General features: G+C 39.0%; 1 protein-coding gene across 5 annotated transcripts in view; it reads left to right on the top strand.

Annotated features, from left to right (window-relative positions):
• Positions 1 to 25,461, top strand: part of LOC124880072 (nuclear factor 1 B-type-like) — a 95,456-nt gene extending 69,995 nt beyond the window's left edge. For 4 of the 5 annotated variants that reach the window (XM_047384967.1, XM_047384966.1, XM_047384965.1 and 1 more), the window contains exons 8-12: positions 533 to 717; positions 4,326 to 4,464; positions 5,571 to 5,653; positions 10,442 to 10,530; positions 17,733 to 25,461. In XM_047384967.1, coding sequence (XP_047240923.1) covers positions 533 to 717; positions 4,326 to 4,464; positions 5,571 to 5,653; positions 10,442 to 10,530; positions 17,733 to 17,865 — 629 coding nt within the window. In that variant the 3' untranslated portion in view covers positions 17,866 to 25,461. The remainder of the gene's footprint in view (positions 1 to 532; positions 718 to 4,325; positions 4,465 to 5,570; positions 5,654 to 10,441; positions 10,531 to 17,732) is intronic. The other variant, XM_047384968.1, reaches the window with a different exon arrangement.
• Positions 25,462 to 27,465: the final 2,004 nt, after the last annotated feature.

Genomic DNA, 27,465 nt, shown 5'->3' with positions numbered 1-27,465 from the left:
GTTGCATCTGAATGACCAACAACCCCTTTGGGAATCTGTCTTTGGACAATTATAGCAAAGTAGAGATGTCTGGGTAAAATTAAAGACAGCATTTCAAGAGAAACACCTCATGCCAATTTTCAGGCGTGGTGGTAGCGGGGTGATGATCTGGGCTTGCTCTGCAGCCACAGGACCTAGGCACTGTGTAATAAGTCTGCAACAGAATGGCTTAAAAAGCAAAGAATGATGGTCCATTCAATGTCCAGATGTACATAGCGAGGTGGAACCTAAAGAAAACTGCAGAAACAGACGCCAACAAACTGAAGGATTGTTGTAACGAAGAGTGGGACAAAAATTCCTCCACAAACATGTGAGAGGCTAATACTGAAAACAACAACATCTAGTTATTGGTCCTAAATGTTGTTCCACAAGCTACTGAACCACAGAGTAAAAACTAGATTTTAAAGAGAGTGTCCTTTTTTAAAAAATGACATTTTATCTAAACTCTCTCCTTAACATTCTCAGTCTTCCTCTGTGTGTTTTTTCTCCACAGTTATATCATCGAGGAGCCCCCCTTCACACTCGCCCCTGCAGTTCTCTGCCTCGGCCATCCTGCCTCCGGCGCCGTCGCCCTACTTCTCACACCCCACCATACGATATCCGCCCCACCTCAATCCTGCCGATCCCCTCAAGAGCTACGTGCCGTCGTACGACCCGTCCAGCCCACAGAGCAGCCAGGTCTGTGTTTTTCTGTGTGTCTGTAGGTTTAAAGTATTAGTTACAGAGCTTCTATTCTTTATTCTTTATCTTGTTGGGCCCTGACCTCAAAAGATTAAAGATAAGATAAAATTACAGCATGCAGTATTTCAGTAATGCCTTCAAGGTGCACTTGGAAGTTAAGAATATGTTCTTGTTTTGCTTAAATTTCCTAAATTAAATGACATTCCCTGTTTTTTATTGCAAAAGTATTCATATCCCTTGAACTTCTTCAGATTTTGTTGCTTTACAACCTAAAACTTATTTACAAATAAGGGGAAGATGATGCATGGGCAAATAAAAATTGGAAAGCGTGGCATGCACATGTCTTCCGCCCCTTTTATTCTGATGCTGTAAATCAGAGAAGCAGCCAAGACGCCCAAGGTTATTCTGGAGCAGCAGCAAGAGATTCATAGCTCAGGTGGTAGAATCTGTTGCAGAAGGTGCTCTAGTCAGATGAGACCAAACTCAAATTTTGTGGCCTGAGTACAAAACATGGTGGTAGCATCATGCTGGGTTTGCTTTTCTTCAGCACGACAGGGAGGTTGGTCATGATTTGAAGGTGGATGCAGCTAAAAACAAGACAAACGTATCTTCCAGCAGGACAACAACCTTAAACATACAGTAGGACTGTTTAGATCAAAGCACATTCATGATATAGAATGGACCAGTCAAAGTCTGGACCTGTATCCAAATAAGAATCTGTGGCACAACCTAAAAACTGATGTTCAAAGATGCTCTCCATCCAATCTGTCTGAACTTGAGCTATTTTGTAAATAAGAATGGTCAATTCTTGTAGAGGCATACCCCAAAAGACCTACCGCTGTAATCGCATCGAAAGGCGGTTGTACAAAGTATTCCACTGATTTTTAGAAGAAAATGTATAAAATTATGTATTATATTCCTTCCACATCACAATTATTCTTTGTGTTGGTCTGTCGCAGACAAATTCACATAATATACAGTGAAGTTTGTTCTTAAAATGAGACAAAATGTGAAAAGGATCAATGGTTATAAATACTATTGTAAGGCAATGTCAATATAATTGGTTAAAGACAAACTCATAAATCCCCATTGCAAAGGCTAATTAATCTGCAATAATTTACACCAAGTTATGTTAATAAGATGATTATAAACCCTTGAATGTTTGACTTTTCTGTCCATATATTTTCAGCATGACATAACCCTCAGGGCAAAAGGTTAAAATACACTTGGAGCCTTATGTTTGCAGTTAATTTAAAGGGAAACAACAGCCGCATGACTCCATTAAAAAAATCAACCAAACTCTTGCGACTGCAGTCACATGTATGATACGCAAATCCCTATCAGGACTCGGCTGGAAATCAAACGGCCTTCTGCGCTTTTATGCGTTCAGCAGACACAGTGTGGGCCAGTGTGCGCAAAGAGCGAGCTAGGCGTCTCTATAGATAAGAAAGCTGTGTGATATTTATGTGAGTTTTATTTCCCTGCTGTTCTCACTGTAAACAAAAGCCTTGTAGACGGCTCCATCTCCAGAATGGTGGGGCGGCAGTGGTGGCGTGGTGGTGGGGGGTTACTCCAGAGAAAAACCACGGGGAATGATAAAGGTTGTAAATATTTGCCGTTGCTGGGGCCTTGCTCTTGTGCAGAATTAACTGGCCCTCTGCTGGGGTTCTGGAGAAAGCAGCGGAGAAGAGAGGGGGTGAAAAAGGAGAGCTGGAGGACCAGTTTGGGAGAGAACAGAGGATGGAGGCAATGGGGAGGGGGTTCTGCAAATAACACAGTGCTTATAATCCCATGGACGAGTGCCAGAATGTTTTATGCTTGCTTTAACGCAGATTATATTACACTCTAATTAAACATTCTATTCACAACGAAGGGAACCCTGCGGACCCGATTCTTCTCCGAAAAGGCCTGTTTGAGTTTTGAACTCGGGGCGGCCCCAAAGTGAACGGCCCAGACAGTCTCCAGCCGTCTCAAAGAGCAGCTCCCATTTGCTTCCTTTTATTCAATGTTCCCCCCTTATATATAGTCCCCTGTATAGCGGCGCATTCACACCATTGAAGCGGGTCACTCTGCAATCCTCTCTGGGTTTTCACGCCCCTCGTCCTCCTAAATTCCATTTATGACTGCCATTAAAATCATTGTGAGAAATCGTGTAGGAAATCCATTGTCAGCGATTGAGGAGCGCCCCCCCCCCCCCCCCCCTAGTGAGTACTAGTAATAAATGTGACAAGGCAGCAGCTGAAAAAACCAATATCTTAAAGTGTATTTCAACTGCCTTTAGTTGGTCGTTTTAATCCTGCCAGGTTGCTTAAAAATTGGCAACATAATCAGGGCGGACTGTTTTGTGGCATGCTTTGTTCATGATCTGGCCAACTGTACATTTACAAGCTGAGCCTGTGCTTGTGACCATAAGTCACTGCACAGAGGATGTTCTCCTATAATGTTATGGGTTTTGTTAGGAAAGAAAATGAATGTAGTTCAGCCATGTTTATGGATACAGCTTTCTAATTTTGATGTCATAACCAGCAATTTAAACAAGTTAAACTGCAAAAATATTTTGTTATTGCTTTTTTGTAACACTGAAATGTTTCAGATCACCAACCTAATTTTAATGTCTACGATAACCTGAGGAAATACAAAACGCAGTTTTAACTGGTTATGCCACTCTCTGTGGCAACAGCTGCTCAGTCTTTTACATCCCTGTGGAGGAATGTTGCCCTCTCTTCTTTCCAGAACTGGTTTAATGCAGCCATATTGGAGGATTTTCAACCATAAAGACCTGTTTAAAGTCTCGCTGCAGCATCTCAATCTATTTTGTTTTGGCTAGAGCAGAACTGACGGTTCCATCAATAATGTTTGTTTTTCCGTTTGATTGTCTTTTTTCTAAAATGGTGTGCTAGTTTTACATCAGAACACTTCACGTAACACGTCACTCACTTTCCCAGAAGTCCACTTTTCTCTCCTCAGTCAGCAGAATATGTTTCCTAAAGGTCTTCAGAGATCACCAAGATGTTGTGAATAAAATGCAACATTGGCTTTTGTTTATCCGCAGTGATTTTGGACTTGGATCCCTCCCCTATATGCCATTTTTGCCCAACCTTTTTCTTATTTTTAAATCAGGAACTCTGACCCTAACTGTTTTCCTATTTTAGACAGGAGCATGATATGTTGCTTTTTGAGATCTTTTAGCCTACTCCATGTTGTCAGACAGGTTCTATTTAAGTTATATCTTGATTCCTTAAGTCTGGCAGTAATCCGCCTGGATGTAGTTGGTAAAGTTGAACTTGGCTGTCAAACAAAAAGTTAAATCCTTAATTAACAAGCAGGCAATTACTTTTTCACACCAGGCCAGGTTGGTTTGGGTAGCTTTTTTCTCTTAATATCTAAGATTATCATTTGAAAACTACATTTTATATTTAATTAGATTATCTTTGCCTCATATTAATACTTGTTTAAAGATCTGAAACATTTAAGTGTGACAAAAAATCCAGAATTAAAAGAAGGAGCTAGGGTTAAAGGGTGAATACTGTTTTAAAGCAATGTATTTGTTTTCTGTATCACTTGCTCACAGTTGTGTTTTCTGTCTGTCTCTACCTAATGTGCAGCCTAACAGCAGTGGTCAGGGGGTGGGAAAGGTCCCAGGCCACTTCACCCCAGTTTTGGCTCCATCCCCGCACCACGGCCCGGTGCGACCCGTCACGCTTTCCATGCCGGACACCAAGCCCATCACCACATCAACAGAAGGTGAGCCCACATCGCTTCCAATGACTTTTTACATGCCAAACCCAATACATGCAACAGTTTCCGTTTTATAAATATATGAATATATAAATCTTGCCAAAATTCTTCAGTCAATGTTTTTGTTTATTTGTTTTTCATAAAGTGCCATGTACTGCAAAATTTTAAAAAACGTAGGTCTGAGGAGTCAGAGAAGCATTTGACTTGGATGCAAAAAAACAATAAAAATGACCTTAATGATGAGCAAAAGCTTTATCGTCTATAGAATACATTGACAGTTACATCAGTCATACTTAAACCTATATGTTTAAATAGGCTTTAACTGTCAATAAATTGTATTTCTTTTTTAGCATGTTACACTATTGGATGACAAGAGCATTATTGGTATTATTTATTTATTTTATTATATATATATATATATTTTTTTTTAATAATTTTATTTATTATCTTTTTGTTTAGAATAAAAACTGGTATATTTATTGTCCATTCCCAAATGCAGCTGTTTTTCACATGACTCCAGGGATTACATGTATTATACAATTTTAAGAAGTCAAAAACCGAAAACATTCATGCATAAATTTAGGGAAAATATTACCTTTATGGTAAAGGCATAAGGATGGTATTTTTGCCAGTTTACGTCATTTTTGTTGAAATACCTGGAGAATAAGAGTGGCCCAAGGAATATGCGTTATTGGACACCTCTAGCACTTTTCTTTACATATAATATCCCTTTACGGTGTACGTTTTTTAATTATGTTGCTATCACTCACAGTTACTGTTATCACTTACACAATTTTAATTAGATAGTCTCTAAAGGACTTTTATTACAATCTTTTAAATGATAAAATTTGTACATGTTCTTAAGGCAGACATCTCATTGATAGTAACAGTATAAAAAGTTTATTTTTGAATGTTATTTATGTTGAGACACCTAACGATTTACAGTGGTCCGACAACTGAGCCCTGTGGTATTCCTCTAGTTCCTTTTCTATATAATGCTCCCTGTTTATGGTGGCAGATTTAAAATTTTGCCACATTGACTTACATTCACTTAGCATTCAAAGCTAATCGAATGATATCATGTTGTTTTTTTGTGATGACTCGTTACACAGGCTACTCAACTCCTGGCACCCCAACGTCCAATCGTTTTGTAGGCCTGAGCCCTAGAGATCCTGCCTTTCTCCACCAGCAACAGGTGAGGTCATTTTCTCTGTTACAATATTTAATTAAACTGTTCCTTCTATTCTTATTATTTTCATTGTTCTATCCCCCACTTCTGAAAGATAAAAAAGAGCAGATCTAAACAGAAAACTGGCAGAACAAATAAAAAATAGCTTCTTTCACTCTTCCCAAGTGACAAAGTGTAACGAAGCTAAAAACATGCAAGCTCATCACCTGTCAAACCTTTTTTCCATTGTTTTTTATGTCAGTTTTAGTCAACGTCTTAGTTTTAAGATTCATATTTTAAAAGACATTGTTAGTCAGAGAGTGTGGCTCCGTTTAGAGAGCTGTCATATTTCTCAGACACTTCTTTAGACAACATAGTCCTCTATTTACAAGCTGATTCTAAAAAAGGGCCGTTGTGTTACTGTAGGGTGTCCTCGGACAGAGGTGTGTTTGTGTGTTAGAAGCCTTGCAGTTTTAGGGTTTTTTTGGTCGAGAAAGAGAGGCTGCTCCCCTCTACCGCACCTTATTGAAAGAGCTGGTCTGAGGCCAAGGCTTTTCCAACCACAACTAATTGAATGCATCTGCACGCAGCTACATAATGATCGCTGGGTTTCTCCCCATCTAGCATCTTTATGCTTAGTAAAAATCCCAAAACTGGCCTCTGTTTTCTAACTGTCTGTCTCTTTCCATCTTCCTTTATTTCTCATGAGTTCTTAAAAATATTTATTTAAAATCGAGGGGAGTAGTCAGTTTTGTCTGGTTCGGGATGCTTTTATTCCAATTGGGAGCAAAGAGGGGAGGAGTAAAGAGAGGAATCACTTGGCTGATGATGTACAGTTTGTCTTCCACATTTTCTGGTAGCCGTGTTTTTTGTGGGCCATGAAGCGAGCACAGAACACAGCAGTGATCTGAAGGCAGCTGCTGAATTTTGTCCAATGATTTGCTCTCAGACTCGATAAAAGCCCTTTTTGCTCCAGATTGTAAAGGGCGAATGAGCCAAGATGTATAAATATCCTCCAAAAAAACACGGCAGCGGTTATTTGAGGCCCAAATAACAGTCACAAAAACGGGTCCTTGAACACAGTTTAGAAAATACTGGGTTTTTACTAAAAGATGTGACAATTACAACTTTCCTGACTCTTATTTGATAGTGTTCCCTAAGGGTTTTTCTTCCCTGCAACTCATCTTGTTTCAGTTTTGGTCTGATTTAAAGGCCTGGACTGTGGCCTCTCAGGGCAGAAAAAAAGGAGACTCAATCAGAGCCAAGTCTTTCAAGACTAAACAGTGTTTCAAAAATACTCCGTCGTTGTCCTCATCTGGCAGTGGTGTGTTTATTGTGTTGACTCCATGAGGTTTTTGCACTTCAACATGTTAAGTGGTGAGCGTTTATTGCAAATCTTGGTAGCACTGGGCCTCGTATGCTCTTCATTTGTGTTTATGAAATTTAAAGCAAAGCATTTGCACAGTCGTAAGAGATCTTTTTGGATTAAAAAAACAAAACAAATCAATTAAAATTATTAAAATTATATTTTTTTAATATTCCCCCTTAGACTTTGCCATATTTTGTCATGTTTCAACCACAAGCTTTAATGTATTTTATTTGGATTTTACATGATTGACCAACACAAAGTGGTAAATAGTAGAAGTGGAAGGTTAAAATACATACATACAGTTTTTTAAATTTTGTACTAATAAAAATCTAAAAGGTGTGTGATGCATATTTTTATTCAGCCAGGTTTCTTGTCCCCTTGCTGAAGAAAAGCATCCCCACAGCATGATGCCGCCACCACCATTCTCTATGTTGGGCATGTGTTTATTTAGGTGATGGGTGGTGAGATGTTCAAAGCTTGGGATATTGTTTAATAACCTTATCCTGCTTTAAACCTCTCCACAACTGTATTCATAAGATGTCTGCTATGTTCCTTGGCCTTCATGATCCTGTTTTTTCCACTGATGTTCTCCAACAACCTCTGAGGCCTTCATAGAACAGCTGTATTTATACTAAAATCCAATTATACACAGGTGGACTCCATTTATTATTTAGGGCAAGGCAATCGGTTGCTCTGGATTTTATTTTGGGTTACCACAAAATTAAATTCAGAGGGTACGTACCACAGTTTTGAAAATTATATATTATCCTTCCAATTCACAATTATGTGTTACTTTGAAATACATGGAAGTTTGTGGGTATAACAATGTAAAATGGGAAAGAGTGAAGAGGCACTGTATGTACAGATAGGATTTTCTGATATTCATTTAGACTATTATTTCAACTAAAATTATAAAAAAATAACTGATTGAAAGGTTTTACATTTAAAGGAGGCCTGTTGTAAATTTGGGATTATGATAAATAACACCCACAACACATTTGGCTTTAAAACAGAAAAAAAAACACAACAAAAACAACACCACACGCTCCCACACCTGCTCTAGGAGTCCCAGGCAGCGAGCGTGTGAAAACCCCTCCATTCATCTCCCGCCTTGGTTAACCCCTCGAGGGAATGCCACCGTCGAGCATTCCACAGGGAGAGATCTGTGATCAGATGTCATTTGGTATTATCTAAGGAAGGATCCTAATCCACAATCTGCCCGCATCTGTTTGCTAACGTTCCCCGGCTCCGTCACACCCCCCACCCTTTTCTTCTTCTTCTTCTCCCCTGCTGCCCTGCGCCGCCACTCTGATGTGTTGGTGCCAGCGGACAGATGGCGAGCCCCTCGAGGAGCGGTGGGCACGGACCGTCTGGCTCAGCCCGCATGTCCTCTCCGAGCTATTGTCAAGGCTGCGGAGAGCTCAAACAGCAATGGGGGGGGTTTCACTCTCCCAATCTTCGATAAACAAAAACACTCTTAATGGAGCAACTTTTTATTGTTTCCTGCTTTAGTTTTCCTCAGCAGCTGTTGATTAAAGGGACACATTTAAGTGTTTACTGCTGCAGTTTCATATTTAGTTCAGAAAAAAACTGAGGATGCGGAGAAACATCTCCCTGAATAAAGGGAGGAAACCATCCAGGTGCTAGGAGGAAGAAAAACAAAAAAAAGAGTACATTTCTTGACCGCTGCAAATGCCTCTGAATATTCAGCGTCTTTCTGATTAAAGCTCTCTTAAGAGCCTCTGCAGATCGTCCACCGCTGCACACAGTGCTAACGGTGCACTTTTTATCCCGATGCATTACTAAATGAATGTGTTGACCACAGGGCAAGGTTAGGTTGGCGTTTGGCAGGGATAGCTCTCAGCTGGATTGCAGACACGTGCGCCCGCATAATGCACGCAGAGGAGACGATGAGGTCTGTGTGTGGCTTTTATGTTGCAGTAATTTGTAATCTGTATGTAAGGTTGGCGTGTTTTGAAATGCAGGATGAAGAAAGAGTGGGAAGGGAGGGTTAGTATGAGAGTGTGTGTGTGTGTGTGTGTGTGTGTGTGTGTGTGTGTTTGTGTGTGTGTGTGTGTGTGTGTGTGGTTTAACTTCATTGCACTGTGACCCCAAATCAATGAAAACAGTTAGCTAATGAAAAAATAAGGTCTGCATGCTGGAGGGCATGCGCACTCGGTCCTGAATCGGGAAGGGGCACTTTACAGTGAGGCTGTGGTTATCGACAGGGTGCATGCATCAAACGTGTTGCACGGCTTTACAGGCTTCAGCAAGTGGAACATGTAGTGACTGCTCACAGATGAAATACTGTGCCTTGCAAAGCTATTCATACGCCGGGAGCTTTTCCATATTCTGTCACATTACAGCCAAAAGATTTGTTTCCTTTTCTTGGGATTTTATTTGATAGACCAACACAAAGTAGTCCACAATTGTAAAATAGATTGAAAATGATTCATGGTTTTCAGAATGTTTTCTAAAGAAAAATCTGAAAATTGTGGCAGAGCAAACATGTGGAAGAAGGTCATCTGGTCAGATGCAACCTAAACAGATGAAACAGCTATATGTAGCGGAAAACTAACACAAGAACACAACATACCCATTGTGAAGCACAGTGGTGGAAGCTGGGACAGAGAAAAACAGACAATCCTGGAAGAAAAACAGTTAGAGGCTCCAAAATACTTGAGGCTGGGGCATAAGTTCACCTTCCAGCAGGACAACCACCTTTCATGTGTCCGAATGGCCTAGTCAAACACCAGACCTAAATCCAATTAAGAATCTATGACAAAAATTGATGTTTACAGTGGCTCTCCATCAAATCTGACACAGCTTGAAATATTTAGCAAAAAAGAGTGGGAAACTATTTTAGTCTCTAAAAATGAAAATTAGATGAAGACTTGAAGCAGGTTAAAGTACAGCAAAAGGTAATTCTGTAACATTTTGACATAGAAGGGCTCAATATAAATGCGCAGCAAGTATAAATTTCCTTCCACTTCACAATTGCACAATACCTTGTGTTGGTCAATCATAGAAAATACCAATAAAATGCAAAGCGTTTTTTGTTTGTACTGGGACAAAATGTGGAAAGGTTCAAATAGTGTGAAACCTTTTGTAAGGTACCATTTATATCTCCCACTCACATTCTGTAACCAACTAACTCAATTATTTTAATTGCATTTTGCTTAACTTCCAGGTTAGCTGCCACTGACTTTAACTGCATGCCTTTTGTTTTTTTCATGTCTGCTCTGAATTGATTGTAATCTCTACTACACTAAGTAATAAAAAAAATACAGTTCATCAAGTATATATGTTTTAAACTTTGGATCCATTCTGAAGTCCTGCCCTAGATTGTCCTGCATGCATTTGTGTGTACAGTGTTGAGTTGTAGTGTAATCTGAAGTGGAAGTTGTCTTGGCCCAGTGATCTGACTGCTAGGTTTCAATTGACAGCTGAGGAAGTGTGACTGGAGCGTGACTCAAAACGGCAGGCATTATGGCCCCAGTGCCACTGACGACACTTTGGGGATTACTTGGCAAAGGTAACCTTTTCGTTCTTTTCATCTGCCGTCTCTCTTATATCTCACATATCACATGTATTTACACTTTTACCCTTTAGATGTAATGTCTGCTCTTTATTTTTTTCACATTCACACATAAAATAATATTCAAAAGAGCAATGTTCTGGTACTTTTGACTTAAGCTGCAGCAAAAGCAGCAATCATTGATTATAAAAGACAAAGTACTACATGTTTCATGTTAGAGACTACCTCAGTCAAGGAGCATTCACAAAATGAAGGCATTACAAGATTATAACCATTTACGCATTAAAGCATACACCTATTGGGACCTTTGGTAAACATGTGTAAAAACCCTTAAATAAAATGTATGTTTTTATGGTAGTAGCATAATCTGACGCAGAACTTTTTTAAATCCAAACTCAATACCGGGACAGCCGCATTGAGGACTATAGCCTCTGCACATGGTCATGTGCTTAACCCCTACACCACCAGCGCCGCGCCCCAAACTTTAATTTCATTGCATTCATTTAGCGGGAATAAAATCCTAAATTAGGAAGTATTTGTTTTTTTGACCAAACTCACTGATGCACAATTCACTGGCACCCTTAAATATCCCCTTTAAAATAAATAGAACTCAAGCTTTTTAAAATGTATATTCACAAGTTTAATCACACAAGTTAATCAAACTGAAGCTAAACTTTCTGTTTTACTTGAGTTTAAGTATGACGTGAAACAGATACAATGGCCACAAGGCTGGATTTCCCATAAATATCTTACCCTGAAACACAGTGAGAAGCATGGTAGGGGAGGTATTAAATAACCATTTGAACCTATCTACTTGCTATCTTCTTGTTTGTGAGTGACACCTAAAACAAAAACAAAAAAATCACAAACATAAACATGGGGAGTTTTCTAAACACAACTGGGGTTTTACCTGAAAGTTTTTGCTTTTAGCTATAAAGGCTCTAGGTCTAATTTAAAACAAAGGATGAGTATGTAGAAAAGCACCACTTCACCATTGATAAGTATGGTGGAGGACCTGTGATGCTAAGGGCCCGTGTCTCTTCCTCTCCCATGACAACCCTATTCCAGTGAACTGAAAATGAATCATCATTGGGTCTTTTAACTGGATAACGACCCAAAGCTTATGGCTAAATCAACACCGAAATGGGTTACCAGACACAAAATCAACTTTCTTTCACGGACATCTCAGTCCGCAGATCTTTATCTCATAGAAAACATGTAAGGTAAGCTAAGGAGAAAGGGAATTTAGGAGAGAACCCAGGATCAAAGATCCCTCTCTATGTATGCTCTAACCTTGTGAAATGTTACAGGAGATTGGATGCTCTCTAATTGGCACAGGAGGGTAGTGGCAAGTAATAACCATAGGGATGCAAATAATTATGCCAATTGTTATGTCTTAACTTGGGATATTTTTCCCCAGTGAATAAATGCACTTATTTTTTTAGTGTGAGGTTTTCCTGCTGCATTAAAAGGTTAATTTATTTTAAGGCTTTTTATGCATTGTCATCAGGAGGCACAATAAATGCTGCTGGCACTGAATGTCCCTAACGTTGTGTGATTATTAATCAGCTTACAATTAACTACAGAGCATATTTTTTGTTGATGTGTTTGCAGACCAAAATCTGGGGACTTGTTGCATTTGTTGCATTTATTGAACTGGAAAAAAGTCAAATTTTTAAGTATTTGATCATCCTTGTTAGACTTTTTATCAGACAGGTTTATCTTAATCTTATCCCTCCAGGAATAAGTTTTTCCTAAATTGTACAATGCATGATAATTAAAATTCAGCATTAGTTTTTTGTAATAAAAAAGCAATAAAAAATCACATAAGAGCTGTAATATAATTTCAGAGTAAATTTTTCAAATGTTTTCTTGCATTTTTAATACAAAAAAGCTTCCCTTTAAGTAGTTTAGGTCATTAGGGATTCATCTAGTCTTTGCTTAATCTTGACTCACGCTGTGTTGTGTTTAAGTTAAAGGTACAGATTACCTCCTCCATCTTGTTTCCACCATGTGTTTCTCTCTCCTCTTTGGAGGGAGGGAGGGAGGGGGGGGGGATCCCGTTTTTAGCATGACAGAGCTGAGCTAAACCTTTTTCCATGCGTGCGTGTGTGTGTGTGTGTGTGTACAGGTCAGTTTGCATTTGGTAAAGTTATAAACCCAAATGCATGCAGCACTGACCCCCTCAACAGGCCTCCTAATAGGCGGGTAAAGGTAGCAGAGACAAATGCCTCCTTTTTTTCCCTCACACTCCATGTGACTGTTCAGTACAGTAATGAGGCCAAATAAATGACCTGGATTTAGCTTATTTTATTACCAGGACTAAATGATAATTATATTATATTCCTCCCTCTTTTGGTGGATTATTTATGCCGAGCCGTTCAACCCATGTAACTGGAATCCATTGGATCTCTCTTTTATCTGCCTTGCCCTTTCAACTAAGCGCGTCTCTTCAGCACCGTAGCGTCCAAATTAAAAAAGCTACCAGACTTGCATGTTGCCATTGTGCAGGAAATGGGTCAGCAATCCATTAAGATGCCATTAGATAATCTAATTTAGTGAGCTAATCCTTAAACGAAGCACGCTGTACCGCCAGGCTGTGCTTTGCAGGAAGCAGACTCGGGGAAGGTTTGGGAAGACGGAAGGACGTCGAGGTAGTCAGGCCATCTTTAAGGTTACCCTAGGAAATGCAAACATGGAGGTTGGGTAACTTGAGTGCAGGAATATTTTGCATAGAGCATAAGAATTAAGAATTAAAGCTATACTAGTTCACTTTGAAATAGTAAGGGGGAAGAATTGCATAAAAGCAACTTAGATGAAATTTAGCAAATCCATTTAATGGTTTTCTGAGTGTCCTTTTTTCTCTTAGCATTTATTTTAAGTTTAGCCAAACTATACTATAACCTTTCAACATTTTATCAAGTTACAAACACAAACGTCCATGTATTTTCTATGACGGGCCAACACAAAGAAGGGCATATGTGGTTTGCATTTAGATTGAGCCCACTTTACCCCTAACAAAAACCAGTGTAGCAACTGCCTTAATAACCTAATTAGTACATAGTGCTTGTGTGTGTGTAATTTAATCTTTAATTTTAAATCCAACTGTTCTTTGAAGGTCTCAGATGATTGTTAGAGAACATAAATGAAGCTTTGCAAAAAGAAAGTTACATTTCAAGTTGCCAGAAGCCATGTGGGAGACACAGAAAACATATGAAAGAAGGTGCTCTGGTCAAAAGAGACCAAAACTTAAGTTTCTAGCATGCAAAATGCTGCAAGTGGAATAAAAATAACACTGCACATCACCCTGAATACACCATCCGTGCCATGTTGAAACATGGTGGTGCCAGCATCATGCTGTGGGTATAGTTTTCTTCACCATGGACAGGGCAGGACAGTTAATACTGAGAGAACACCTGTTAGAGGCTGCAAAAGACTGGGGCAGAAGTTCACGTCCCAGCAGGACAATAACCCTAAACATACGGCCAGAACTAAAATGGAATGGTTTAAAGCAAAGCAAATACATGTGTTAGAATGGCCCATTCAAAGTCCAGCTAATTTGCCAAGGAGAATGCTGAAAAAATAGTTAAGTCTCTAGATGCTAAATGTTAAAAAAGAAATTCTCCAAAAGACATGCAGCTGTAATTGCAGCTACTGGTGGAAGTGCAAGCTTTGAAATGTTGAGATTTTGACATGAAGTATTTTTTGACAAGTCTTAAATTAAAACACACTGAGGTTTGTGGTTGTAACCTGACAGAATCTGATAAAGTTTAAGCAGTATGAATACTTCTGCAAGGCGTAGTAGAAGCCTCAGACCAGGAGCGGTGCAGCTTTAGTTTATAGGATGCAGATACAGCCTGACAGCCGTCGATTTTAATGAGATTAAAAACGAATTGCACACAAAGACCCGCAAGTGCCCTTTTGTAGCTGTGTGGTCTCCCCACCCCCTTTTAATGTAAGCCATTACATTAAAGAAGTTTCATAAGGAAAGAGAAACAGAAAGAGCAGGAAAGAGAGAGAGAGAGAGCTGCAGCCCTCTGGCCCGTTCTGTGCTCTCTTTGTTTGGCAAGGTAGGAAAAATATAATCCCCCGTTTCCTGTCCGATGATTTTTGGCAAGGCTGGAGGAGAGAGGAAAGGAGGGAGGGAGGAAAGCAGGAGTAGAGGGGTTGGTTGGACAGGAAAAAAGAAAAACAGTTTGAGGATTAGCCTTCGAGTCTTTTTATTTAACTCTTTGCGAGCTGGAATGTAGCAGAACTCTTGTGATTTTTGCTTTTGTTTTGAACACATTACCCCTGCTTTCTTATTTCCATCTTTTCACTTCTAGTTCAGGCAGCTGGTGTTTTCACGCCCTGAGGTGAATTAAATTTGCACTTTCTTTGTTTTAAGCATAAGAACTGTGACTAGTGGTTTAGACTGGCTTTCATGAGATTCTCTCTCGCCCCAAACATTTTACTCTTTTCACTGGAAATCTGCATCTCAGGTATTCTCATCGTAGGCAAGGGTAACGCACTGGTACACACTGAGGGCTGGTGAGGAAGAAAAGGAGAGTAAAGAGGACGACGAGAAGAAGGGGGGCTAATTATCTGACATCTACGCAGCGCAGCAACCCTCGGGAACAACATGCCGCTTGTTCCCGCTCGCGTTTTCAGTTAGCATCGTTGCTCCCCAGGAACAATCACCGTGTTGTTTTGCCATTAGCGTGAGATGAATAGGGATGGGACAGCTTTGTGTAGGGACCCCCACTCTTTTTCTACCCCCTCTTCCTTTATGCAGAGAAGCAAGCCCTGCGTCACGACCTTCTCACATGATCTGGAATCACTTCAGCTTAGATCAAACCAGTTGTGTCATCTCTAGGCATGTGCCGATATGAGATTTGCACAGTATTACCTTGAATAATATTTAAAAAAAATACGCAGAATTAAAAATAATATATATTCAGCTCATGAGACAAGATAGTTTTTGGAGATGTCAAACTGTGTTTTAAAGAATGTTTTCAGTGGAGTTTTAAGGCTTGTCCTTAAGCTAAGGGTGTCCTAATGCCAAAATATTAACACATCAAACTATCCCCACTGTGAAACACGGTGGTAGCAGCATCATACTGTGGGGAGGATGTTCTTTAGCAGGGACAGGGAAGCTGGTTGAAGTTGAAGGGAAGATGGATGGATGTTATATTAAACAGAAAAGCAACAATCATTCCTACAACTGGAAAAATATATACCTAGTTATAGCAGTAACAATAATGTTATTTAACATTTATTCATTGTATAACAAATGCTCACTAAATTGAGCAGTAGTTTTAAAGTGCTTATACCACAAAATATACCTCTTTGTCATTGTGTTCTTCCAATACCAACACAAGCATAAGTAGCTGATATTACTAGCCTGCAGTCAGCTACTTTACTGACATACTGCACACTGCTTGCCATAGTCGTGGCGTTCCTTTAGTCTCCACGTCTTCTATTGTTTTTTTTAAGAATTAATTTCAGCCAATGATCCTGCAGTCTGCATGAATCATAGTGTCTCAGGTGGCCTTGAGAAAATGAATTGCCCTGATCAATAAAAAAAGAGCTTTGTGGAAAAAATAAGTGAAGCTGGCAGTTTTTCGCGATATTGTTATGCTAGGTTTTTGAAGTAGCCACTATATCGCAGCTTTGTCATCATCACATTTGTGTTTGCCACATTATTATCAAAAAAAGATAGTTCTTAATGTAATAACTGTTGGCTACTGTATTTAAGGTAACATGGGTGGACATTTGTCAATATTCAGCCTGTTGAATGGAGTCTCCTTGCAGTAGATGCCCCACATCTCACACAAAATGCTTGTGCCCACAATGCTAAAGATCAACAAAAGTGCTGGATGCACAGATGAGAAACAGGGCGAGCAAAATGTGAATTCATCACACGTTTTTTCAACACTACCATATGATTTTCTAGTAGCATTGTCACAATGGCCCTGTCCCAATACCCGCACTTCCACCCTTGTGTCCCTGAATTGCGCGTTCCCGTTGATGGGTTCGAGTGCGTAGTGTGTCCCAATTCTCCAGAGTGGTCCTTAGCCCCGCCCCCTTTGTGCCCCACATCCGCCCTTCGGCGAAGCCCGCATCTAAGCGGACTTCGCCGAAGTATATTGCCCACAATTCACTGCTGCAGATGACATTCTGAGCAAAAACCAATCACAACCATCAATGTAACCAGCCATCAAATCAGAATAATAAGAATTGCATAAACTTTAGACAGCAAGCCGACAAATATTTTTTTTTTTACTGGTTTTCCAGGGTCAACATCGTAAGATACCACTGGGTTCAGAGTGAGTCTGGTCAGTCAGTAGGCCATAACACTGAAGTTACCTTTCAAACAAACACTGACGCGGCGAGAGTCTGGTGTATAAACCTCCGTCGCTTCCTGCACTTTCTTCTCCTCAAAACAATTGCTTGTTGCAGTTTTAAATAGTTTTTTTAGCAGCAAGACTCTGGAAACAGCGCTGGTTCCCGCCCTTTTTGATGTTTCAGTCACGGTGCAGAGGTGCAAGTCGATGACGTAACCCCTACTGTCCCAATTCTCCAATTTTGCAGCTTGTAACCTGCGCACTTCAACCCTTACATGCACTTGTACAAAGTAAACACTTCATAGAGGGGCGTAGGGTGTAGTGTGGGAATTGGGACAGGGCAAATCTCATGGTCACAGCCTCCATTTTGTTTTGCAACTAACGTTTTCCAGAATTTCTGAATGTATTTGATGCCAGGCATCCGAAATGCACATTTTTATGCACACCATGACAGTCCTGACAGTCCATGTTTTTCTCAACTTGAAATATTTTCAGTCAGATGAATTTGTCTTTCTTGTAAGCGGGTACAAGTAGAGCAGCGTTTTTCAGCCAGCTGACTGGCAGTGTTCATGTGGGAATAGGGGCAGCCCTGAGTCACTCTATGTTTCATTGAGCCGAGGAAAACTTTAGTCATTCCAGCATTTTCTATGGCAAACCATGTAAAGGACTTTAATCCTGTAAGAAGGGTTTGACGGAAGATTTTATAGGTTTTGAAATGTCTTTTTGAAACCCTGATACTGACACATGTCTTTCCATCTCTTGTTTTTTAACCATTATTGGTTCCTGATGTTCATAATAACTAGATAGATCTGCAAAAAGAAGCTTGATATGTTATTAACCACTTTTTCTGTATCCTGTTTTTTCTTTTTTCAGTCCTGGTACCTGGGCGAGCTTAGTTCCATTCCAAGTGTCGAGCGGGACTCCGATTCTGCCAACAAATGTCCACCAGAACTACAGCATAAACATCATTGGTGAACCGCTGGTCCCCGCCGAGACCGGGAACTGAGCACGCAGAGGCTTGACCCACCTCCTCCCTCCCCCCACCCAGGGTGGAAGGGTGGTGCAGAGCTAGCACTACAGGTGTCTGCAGCCATGGATGAAACCAGCAAAGCAGCAGGTGCTGCATAAACCCCCTCCTCATCCCCGTCCCTTTCTTCAACCTCCTAATCCCAGTCTCACCTCTTCAATCTTCCTGCTCCCACTCCTCTTCCTCCTGATGATGACGGACAATGGCCCTGAAGTGAAGATGATAAGTGGACGGCTCAGAGGAAAGAAGAAAAGACAGAAGACAAGCTTCAGGTCTGATGTCTCCTCGCACACACCCACCAACCCACCCACCAGACAGTTGTTGCGTTTGCAGAACTTTTTTCAATCCATCTGAATACTGTGATGTATAGATGCCTTAATGTTTAATTGCATGACACTCTAGACCCTTAGCATTAATTCCTACTTATTGTTCTATGTCAGAGGAAGGTGAAAACCATATTGAATGCCCCACACCACACACACGTTCAACCGAGGGGGGTCTGCAGATAAATACCTGCCTGGTGGATGGCTCAGAGACTCTGAACGAACGATTCACTGTGTACACCGTAGGAACAAAAAAAATATTGTGAATTCAGAGTGTTTTTTTCTCTTCCGTTTGATTTCAGTTTACTGTGATACGACTCTTTGTTTTTAAGGAAAAAAAAAAATGTGTTGACTTTTTCTTCACTGCTTGTTTCAAGAACTAATGTAAACACTTATGGAGAGAGTTAAGAACTCTCAGTGCAGTTAAAAAAAAACACTAAATGCTAACAGCTTGAGATCGGACCCCTCCTAAAAAAAGACGACTCCCAAGTCCTTTTCAAAAGGAATGTAATAATAAAAGAGGAAGAAAAAGAAAACAATTTGCGACAGAGGCAAGTGCAATTGAATTTTTTTTGAAGGGAAGCTATCAGTCTGACTGCCCTAAGACTCTAAAGGAAGGGAGATAGTTATTAAATGTTTGAGAATTTGATTTCAGTCACATTTTCATCTCTTTACATGAGTAAAAAAGCGTGAAAGACAGTTTGAAAGCAAGCATAAAGCTACCTGTGCAACAGAAATAAAACGGCACTTAATCTGATCTGAGCACTTCCCATCATGATGGGCAATTTTTTTTTCTTCACAAACAATCTAAAATTAGTCAAGAAATTACACACACAAAGTGTGCGTGAAAGAGGCATTTTGTTTCAACTATAAAGCATTTGGCCATCAGCTTATAAAGCTTATGTGTACAGTTATTATCCATGCAAATGTACTGTAATCTTCATGGGTAAAGCTACAGCTTGTGCAAGGTGAACTCTAAAGTGGATGAAGAAGCTGAAAACTGAAAATATGAATCCAGGTGGTGGCATATCCTTGAAATCAAGATCTGTGCATGGCAATCCCACAGCTGTTGCCCCTCCTTTCCAGACACAAAAACATGCATATATACACGCACACACGAGAAAGAAAATATCTCCGATACTTCTAATTTTGCACGACGACATATAGTCCACATTACGTGCCTTGCCTTTGAATATAGAGACATCACTACAGTTGTTTTTGCTGCATTTATCATTATAGAGAGAGAAAAAAATTAACATTTTTATGATAAGAATTGTTTTGTACTTTGAATGAAATGGTTGATTTTTAACTTCATGTACTACTCTATCTCACAGTTACATTGCATATCAAGGCTGTGTATAGTTGCTGTTTTAAAGTTTGTAATCTACCAGCATTTGTTTTTTGTTTTCAGTATTTTGGTGGTTTTTCTAATAACCTTTCATCTTTTGTTTTCTTTCTTTATTTTCAATGCTCATTTTGTTCATCGTCCCATTACTATTGTGGAGGGTGGAATTCAGAAATATGAAAATTATGCAATACCAAGTTTTGCCTATGTAGGTAGTGCTTATAGATGTGTCAATTATTAGAGGCTAGTTTGGAGGTAGAAAATATGGTAATGCATTTATTTTGTTGATATTGTTGTGAGTCGCTGTTGTTGTTGTTGTTGTTGTTGATGATGTTGTTGTTGTGGGTGTTTTCCTTTTTTTTTTATTGACCAAAGTGGGGACTGCTCTCTATGCAGTGTAAGGCAAGGTCGGATTTTTTTTTTTTTTCATCCAACATTTACTGACTGACAGTTAGGCATGTTTCAGTGTAATATATTTTCTTGAAAAAGGGTGAGGTTTTTCTATACGTATCTATAACAAAATAATAATGCACCCTTTTTAGCTCTTTCTATGGCTGCAAAGTCCATAATTAGTCTACTGTGACTAGGCATGGGTCGGTTAACCAAGGTAAATCAAGTATTTTAAAAGTTGTGGTTTCGAAATTTTCCGTCATACTGTTTTGAGGGTTTAACACGATGCTTGTAGTACGAAAAAACATCAGAGTGAGCAGTTTTTCTCCAGCTGTAAGAAGCAGAGAGAAGCATGGCATTGTCCCTATCCCTGTAGAGCCTGTTAGCTAGCTTAATAAAAGGCATTACTTTTATTATACTTTTTACCTAGCTTACAAGAAAGACAAATTAGGCTTGGAAATATTTACGGTTTTTAAAACTAACTAACTAAAGGAGCACCCAAAAACTGTTATTAAATTGAGTGCAGGCCGTGACCCAGAGCACGTAGTCCAGCTAATTTACGAGCTAATATCAGCTTCTAATGCTCCCAGCATTTTGGCAAGAAGGTTTCATATTCTGTGCATTAGACACAAACTACTGCTGAAATCAGAAGGTCTTAAATTCTAAATTTTACAAAAGTCTATGTAGAAATCTAATGCTAAATGAATTTTTGGCTAGCTAAATAAAGGCTGCTACACTTTTCCCTCGTTTTCAAGGAGATAGTAAAATTGAGCTGTTTAGAAATATTTCCAGATGCAGAAAACATGGGATAGTCCATTAGTAAAAAATAAAACAGTGCTCCTATTACTCTTAAAGTAATGCTGTTTTAAAACTACAATTGGAAAGCTATGAGCAGATAGTCCAACTAATTTACTAGATAATGTTAGTTGATTATACTCCTAGCCTTACTGTAAAATGGTAATACGATTGGTTATTTATAAACAACTTAATTTTGTGTGTTTTTTCTAGATTTTTGCTTAAGTCCACATATAAAAATCTATATAAAAAATAAATTTTCTAGAAAATATTATAACTGTAATAATAATCCATATGTTAAATTGTTTTTGCAGCTCTAGGAATAATTGTTGCTTTTGTTTTCTATAAAAGCAATTAGATCATGTTTGTTTTTTAATGTTCGTGTAAATGCTGTAGCAAGCGTGGTGTTTTAACTCAAGCTCATACCGGCCCATGCCTAACCGTGATTCTTTCTTTCAACCTTCCACTTGGGGTGCTAGCGTGTGACATTTCGAAATGAGCTCATATATTTTACAGGAGAGACGGCTTGACTTGAGCATGACAATCATTTTAGGAGATAATTATTTTCCTGTATATCCCGGTCGGTCTCAAATCCCAGAGGGCTTCAGCCACGCCCTTTTGTTTTATTTTTTTGGGTTTAATTTTTTTTCGGGAGACGTCAGCCGAATGCAATTCCTGAAAAGATGCCTTAACGAACACATCAGCAAAGTGGCCTGTGACCTGCGCAACAATCACACACCAACTAATGCTGGTGAGACCTGTCCAAATCAGTTCCAGACAGGCTCAGGCAAGCCTTCCGAGAGTATTTTATACCTAGCTGATTTGTATAAATGTATATAAACGATGTGCACACATACTCCCCTTGCAGAAACAGTAAAAGTGTGTTAAAGTAATTATTGGACTAGAAAAGAATGTTGTTTTAATGGCTGACTAGAAGCTTAAATAGAATCCATTAGATAAGAAAATATATATAGCACTTAAATATAGCACATAGGCAATCATCTTCTCCCTCGTGCAGTGTTCAGAAGTCTCAATCTAAATCTCTCAGGCATATTACAGGGCATTATGTGTATCAATCATACCGTCGGTTATGTAGAAATCAGAGTTTTCTCTCAGAGAAACAGCAGCTCTTTTGCACTCTTTCCCTACAATCGTGAAAGAAATGTTTCCATTTTGGTGTGAGCAGTTACAAAATGATCCTCAAGTCAAGCTTAAGCTCTTCGTTTTCACCCGGATTTATTACGCAGATAAAAAATATATATTATTTTAGAAGTCACCCCATGCTATGTGCACTGTTCTGTCTTTTTTTGTTTTTCTTTTAAAAAAGAAAATGTGCTTTGTAGCCTTCGGCTATCAGAGACCCACTGAAGTACGTTGTCCCCAAGTGTGTTTGTACGTGTGCAGTGTGTGTGTTTGAGTTGAAAACATGACAGGGTCACTGTGCTGTCAGTGTTCGGTAAAATTAGGAGATTGTACATAAAGGTAAACATCCTGATCGTGTTGCTAGCTGTAGTCCAGTGGGGGTTAAACTTCACTTTTGCAGCTGAAGTGTGCATGCAAGCCGAGAGCCTGTGTTGAGTTTGTGGACGTTGTGCGATCGAGTGCCTCTGACGTTACACGTAAAGAGAAGATGAGGGTCTTTTTGTTAAAGAAAAAAAAACTTTTTTTTTCCTGCCGTAGGACAGGAGTTTGTACACTGTAAACTTTCTGGGGAGCTCTTCTCTGAAGGTCTTATTTGTAAATCTTCATTTCTGGGGGAAAAAAGCAAGTCAGTTCCATTTTAGGAAAATAAATTAATTAGCGTAGTTTATTTTTTTATTTTAGATGCTGGATTTGAGTTAGAACTCTCCAGATTACCCCGAATAGCACCCTCTCAAGTGTTGTCATCACATTTTTGTATTCCTGTATTTAAAAAAATGTGGTGGGTTAGAGAGATTGGAGATCTGTAGGAATAAAGAACAACAATGAAGGTTTTTTTTATTATTACTATTGTTAATGTTATTATTTCTCATAATTCCTAGTGCTTAGATATGACTATTTTTGGGGGGAAAAACTCCATGAATATTTGAATTGTACTTTCTTTAGTGTGGCCATAGTAAGTGTGATATGATATTTCTCAGAAATTGTCATTTCTTTCTTCCTTCCTTCCCTTTATTTGTTAATTTTGTTAGCTTTTTTTTCCCAAATCGAGTGTAAATTCTTGTCCAACAAGCGAGTAGTGTGAATGTGTTCGTTGTAGCAGCTGGGAGGTGATGTCACTCAACCAGTAAAAAGCAAACAACAAAAAAAAGAAAATATAAAGAAAAAATAAATAAAAAGGCCCCAGATTAAATCTGACAATAAATGAATGACAAGCAGATTAAAATCTCCAGTGACAAACATCCCAAACAGATTTACATGTTTAGTTTTATTTTAGATTTGTGTCAAACAGTGATAGCTGCTGCTCATATCACCCCTTTGCCAATTTGTACCCTTGCAGTTTTGGTTGTTTCGTACCTGGGTTTTTCGGGTATTAAATTTCACGGGACGTGTCAATTCTACCCGCCGGATGGACATTTCATTCCTACCTAGTGGAAGTTTCATACCCATAGGCTTTCCTCTGCCTGTGCTAGTGATTTTGCCTACTATTTAAAATAAAAAGACATGATTTTATTTTTTTGATTTTAGTGGCCTTTATTCATTATTAACAAGAATTTGCACCCTGGACAGTTTTAACATAGACTGTTGCCTCCCGTACGCCTATCACTGATACACATGGGACGCTATGATTTCAATTGAAAAATGTTTCAGTGTTCTTCATTTATGTGTTGATAATCATCTACAATTTATGCTTTTTCTGGTCAGAATACGTCCACAAATAGGGTTACAAATTGGCATCTTTGTTTTTTATTTTCAAGAATATTCATCTACACGATTGACCAATGGGCAAGCCTTGAGAAACGTGATGAATATATTGGAATGAAAAAGCAGGCAGGGACAACAATAAAATGGTTTGTTTACAGGTCTCTATATTCAAAGGCAGGACGTAAGGAACTAGAGGTATAAATAGAAAAAATGACATTTTTTTGCAATAAAGTACTTTCATAAAAATTAATTGTTGAAAAATGCACAAATCGGACTAATTGAAACAGAACGTCCTGCCGTAGACGAATACAAAATGACCAACACTGCAAAAGTACAAAATGATGAAGGAGTGAGACAGCCAGCACTCGAGCTGATTCAGCTGGCCGATTTGTTGTTGATCAATTATTAATTGTCTTCTCAAGAATCTCATTTAGAGATTAGTATCTACACATCAGTCATTTTGCACTTTTCACATGCTTGTTGTACAATAGAAAAGCTCTCCTTTTACGCTACAACTCTTGTATAAATTAAAGGGGCTTTGGATTAGGGTACTTTACTTTTCCAGCTGAGGTTTTTTTTTTTTTCAGTTTGAATGTCGAAACCTTTTGAAACTTTATAAATCTGTAAACAGTGTTCAATTAATCTGCAGCATCTTGTCAGATTATTATTATTTTAGATTTTTTTCAAAGTATTACTACTCTAATCATGACAGAGGAACAGGGCAACTATATGCAAGGAGGAACTGTGGCACTCATGCAATATGTGTGGTTTTATTTTGTTTTATGTTGAGCTTTCTGAAGCAACAAATAGGCAAGCAGGCGTAAGGGAAACTTCACTTTCATCCCACACGAGCAATACACATCTTCCATGTTTTTGGCTAGCTGCTAGTCACTCAACGTCAGGTTATAAAGCAAACATGAAAACCAGCAGTTTTACAGGATGCAACTCTCACCAAACTGAGACGAGAAGATAGCGATGCAGTGCCTGTTCGAGCTGTCCAAGTGTCTGTTGTATATAGCAGTGGAATGTGATAGATTTACTTTACATCACTCAGAGGAGAATGTGACTAACTCATCTGGAAATGTGCTTTTCATTACATGCTCATGGATTTCTTTTGGTTTGTTTTGTTTTGTGATGTATTCATATTCTAACTATGTCAGCACACATGTCCAAATCAAACTTGTTTAAAATTTAAAATGATTTTTCTTTTCTGGGGTTTGGAGCAAAGGGGGTCAGTGCTACATATTGTTCAGTGAAATGATGAAGTAATGTATTTTCTTTTCTCTGCAGAGCAGATTTGTTGTTGTTTTCCTTTTTTTGACGGGAGGTGGGTAGTGGGGGTCTTGTGGCACTTTCTCTTCCCTCTGCACACACATTTCACTCTGAGGAAGTACGGTGGAATTGTACGTAACGAACAACAACAACACCAACAACAAAACAGTATGTAAGCAGTCTCCAGTAGTGATCGTAGTTACACTGCAAGTGTGTTCAAGGTCTATGTATGTATCTGAATGTATGTTTTAGAGAATTTTTGGAAACTTGTTTTTTTTTTTAAATCTTTTTAATTTACAGTTTAGAAGCCACAGGTGTCCATTGTGAACTGTATAGCGAAGGCCTTGATATCCCTTCTTTTTATTGATTTTTAGTAATGCAAAGCATTTAGGCAATGCCTTCAAGCTGGTTACATTTGATGCAGGGGCTAAAATTGCCACAAGATTAAAAATCAGTGTAAATAAAGGCTCAACTTTTTGTGATTGTTACTGTTATATCCAGCCTATACTGCTAGCAGCTGTTTTTACTGCAGTCAATTACTGGAAGTGGATATATTTCCTATGCAAAACTGTTTAAACAATAAAATGAGCTATGCTACAAAAATGACTTCATAATTATGACTCTTGTGTTTATTTGACTAAGAAAACAATATATGGTTTATTTCTGTTTTTTTTTTTTTTTAACTATAAGGATCTTGAAGGATCAGATAGCAAAAACAACAATTACAGAGTTCCTACAAAGTCTTAAAAAGTATGAAACCTGATTTAAGTTTTTTTCCAGTCTGGAAAAGTAAGGAAAAAGAAACTATTTTTTTCTCTGTCCCACTGTCTAAACCTAAATCTAATCCATTTATCCATTAATTTATTCACTCCTCCGTCCATCCATGCATCTATCAATGTAATGAAAGGCATCTATCTGTCTTTTCTTTCGTCCATACATCCATCCATGCAACAACTATCCATCCAATGACATATCCATCTGTTTGTCCATCCATCATACATCCAAGTGTTTTTCCATCCTTTCATCTGTCCATCCATCCATTCATCCAATCACCCATCCATTATTTTGTCCATCCATTTATCATCCATCCAACTGTTTGTCTATCCTTCCATCTATCCATTCATCTAATCACTTGTTCATCTACTCATGTAATGTTTGTTCAATCATTCATTCAAATAAACATCCATCCATTTCATCCATCCATCCAATTCATCCAATTCAATCATTTATCCTGGTATTTGTCCATCTGTCCACTGATCCATCTATTACTCTATGTTCATCTATATTAGTTTCAGTGCGGGTAGGGGATTAATGTCCATGAAGTGAGACATTGGCATAATCAATAACATGACAGCTAAAAATCTTGCTAGCTGAAGAATGAATAAACTATTGTATACTTTAAGAGAACAATCAATTGTCTATCAGTACAGTTTGAAATAGGTTTATATGTAGTAAATCTTTCAGATCTTTTTTTTTTTTTGCCATGACCATATTCTTTAGCGAGCAGTTTGAGGTCAATCTGATTGCACACACTGTTGCCTTCCCCCTTATGTTGATTCTCACAGAGATAGGGAGAATGTTTTCAGAGGCGAAAAAAGGTTTAAAAATAAAAACTTTTAAGAGGATTTGAGGTAGGAAGGGAATGAGGACAGTATGGGATCAGAGGAAAAAAAAGTATCTTAATACACTAATTGGATTTCACTTGATTCTCAGAAGTATTTGTCACAGTAATTTCTGAATGCAAACATCAGTTTATGTCCTGCAACAATCCCATGACTCCTCATGCCCATGTTCCATTGTGGCATTACTCCATCTAATCTGCTGTAACATCCCAAATCCTTGAAGAAAGGGAACATGGTGTTTGGACCTCAGAATTAGTCCATCAAAACCCTAGAGGGTCCCACCAGGTAACAGCCATATGGGTCAGTGGGTCAAGTTTTAGAAGCTCTGATTGAGTAAGTCCTTCTAATTGGATTGAAGTCATTAGAAGGGGCAAACGTCAGGTTAAAGTACCAATTAAATCTCATTATGGAGCTGTGTGATGGGCTTTTCTGGACAGTTGACGACAACAACAGGAACCGTTTGTGGTGCCCGGAAGGCCAGGTGCTTCATCTACTGCATGGGTGCCCTCCTAACGGTGATTAAGGCACTACACGTAGCACGCCAACACCAGAAAAGCCCACCTGGCCACAGGCGCAAATCAGAGTTTATTTGGCTACCATTAAAGGGGACCAACAATGTGGCATGCGGATACAAAATTACTCAATCTATAATGGTAATCATTATGCCATTTATCAAAATTGGCCAGTTGAATCAACATCTGGCTTCAATAGGAAGCTCTTGTCGGTGAGGGTCTTGGCAGCGTCTTGTACCCTACATATTTTCCATTCTCTTTTATCAAGGCCTGCTGTCAATGATTTGACAAAGCTAAATAGATGATGATTTGGTGTTATTATGTTTCACAGAGCTCTAGCAAAAGGAGATTTGTTGATTGCCTTTGTGTTTGTCCATTTTTCCTCTTTTTCCACACACGGCTCCGGGAAAAATAACGGTGCCTCGTGGCTGTCCGACGTGCAGCTTGACTGTGTACCAAAGAGAGATCTAGACAGG

The sequence above is a fragment of the Girardinichthys multiradiatus genome, chromosome 14 (genome assembly GCF_021462225.1).
Source record: "Girardinichthys multiradiatus isolate DD_20200921_A chromosome 14, DD_fGirMul_XY1, whole genome shotgun sequence".
NCBI classification, from domain to species: Eukaryota; Metazoa; Chordata; class Actinopteri; order Cyprinodontiformes; family Goodeidae; genus Girardinichthys; species Girardinichthys multiradiatus.
This window is presented reverse-complemented; position numbering and strand designations above follow the sequence as displayed.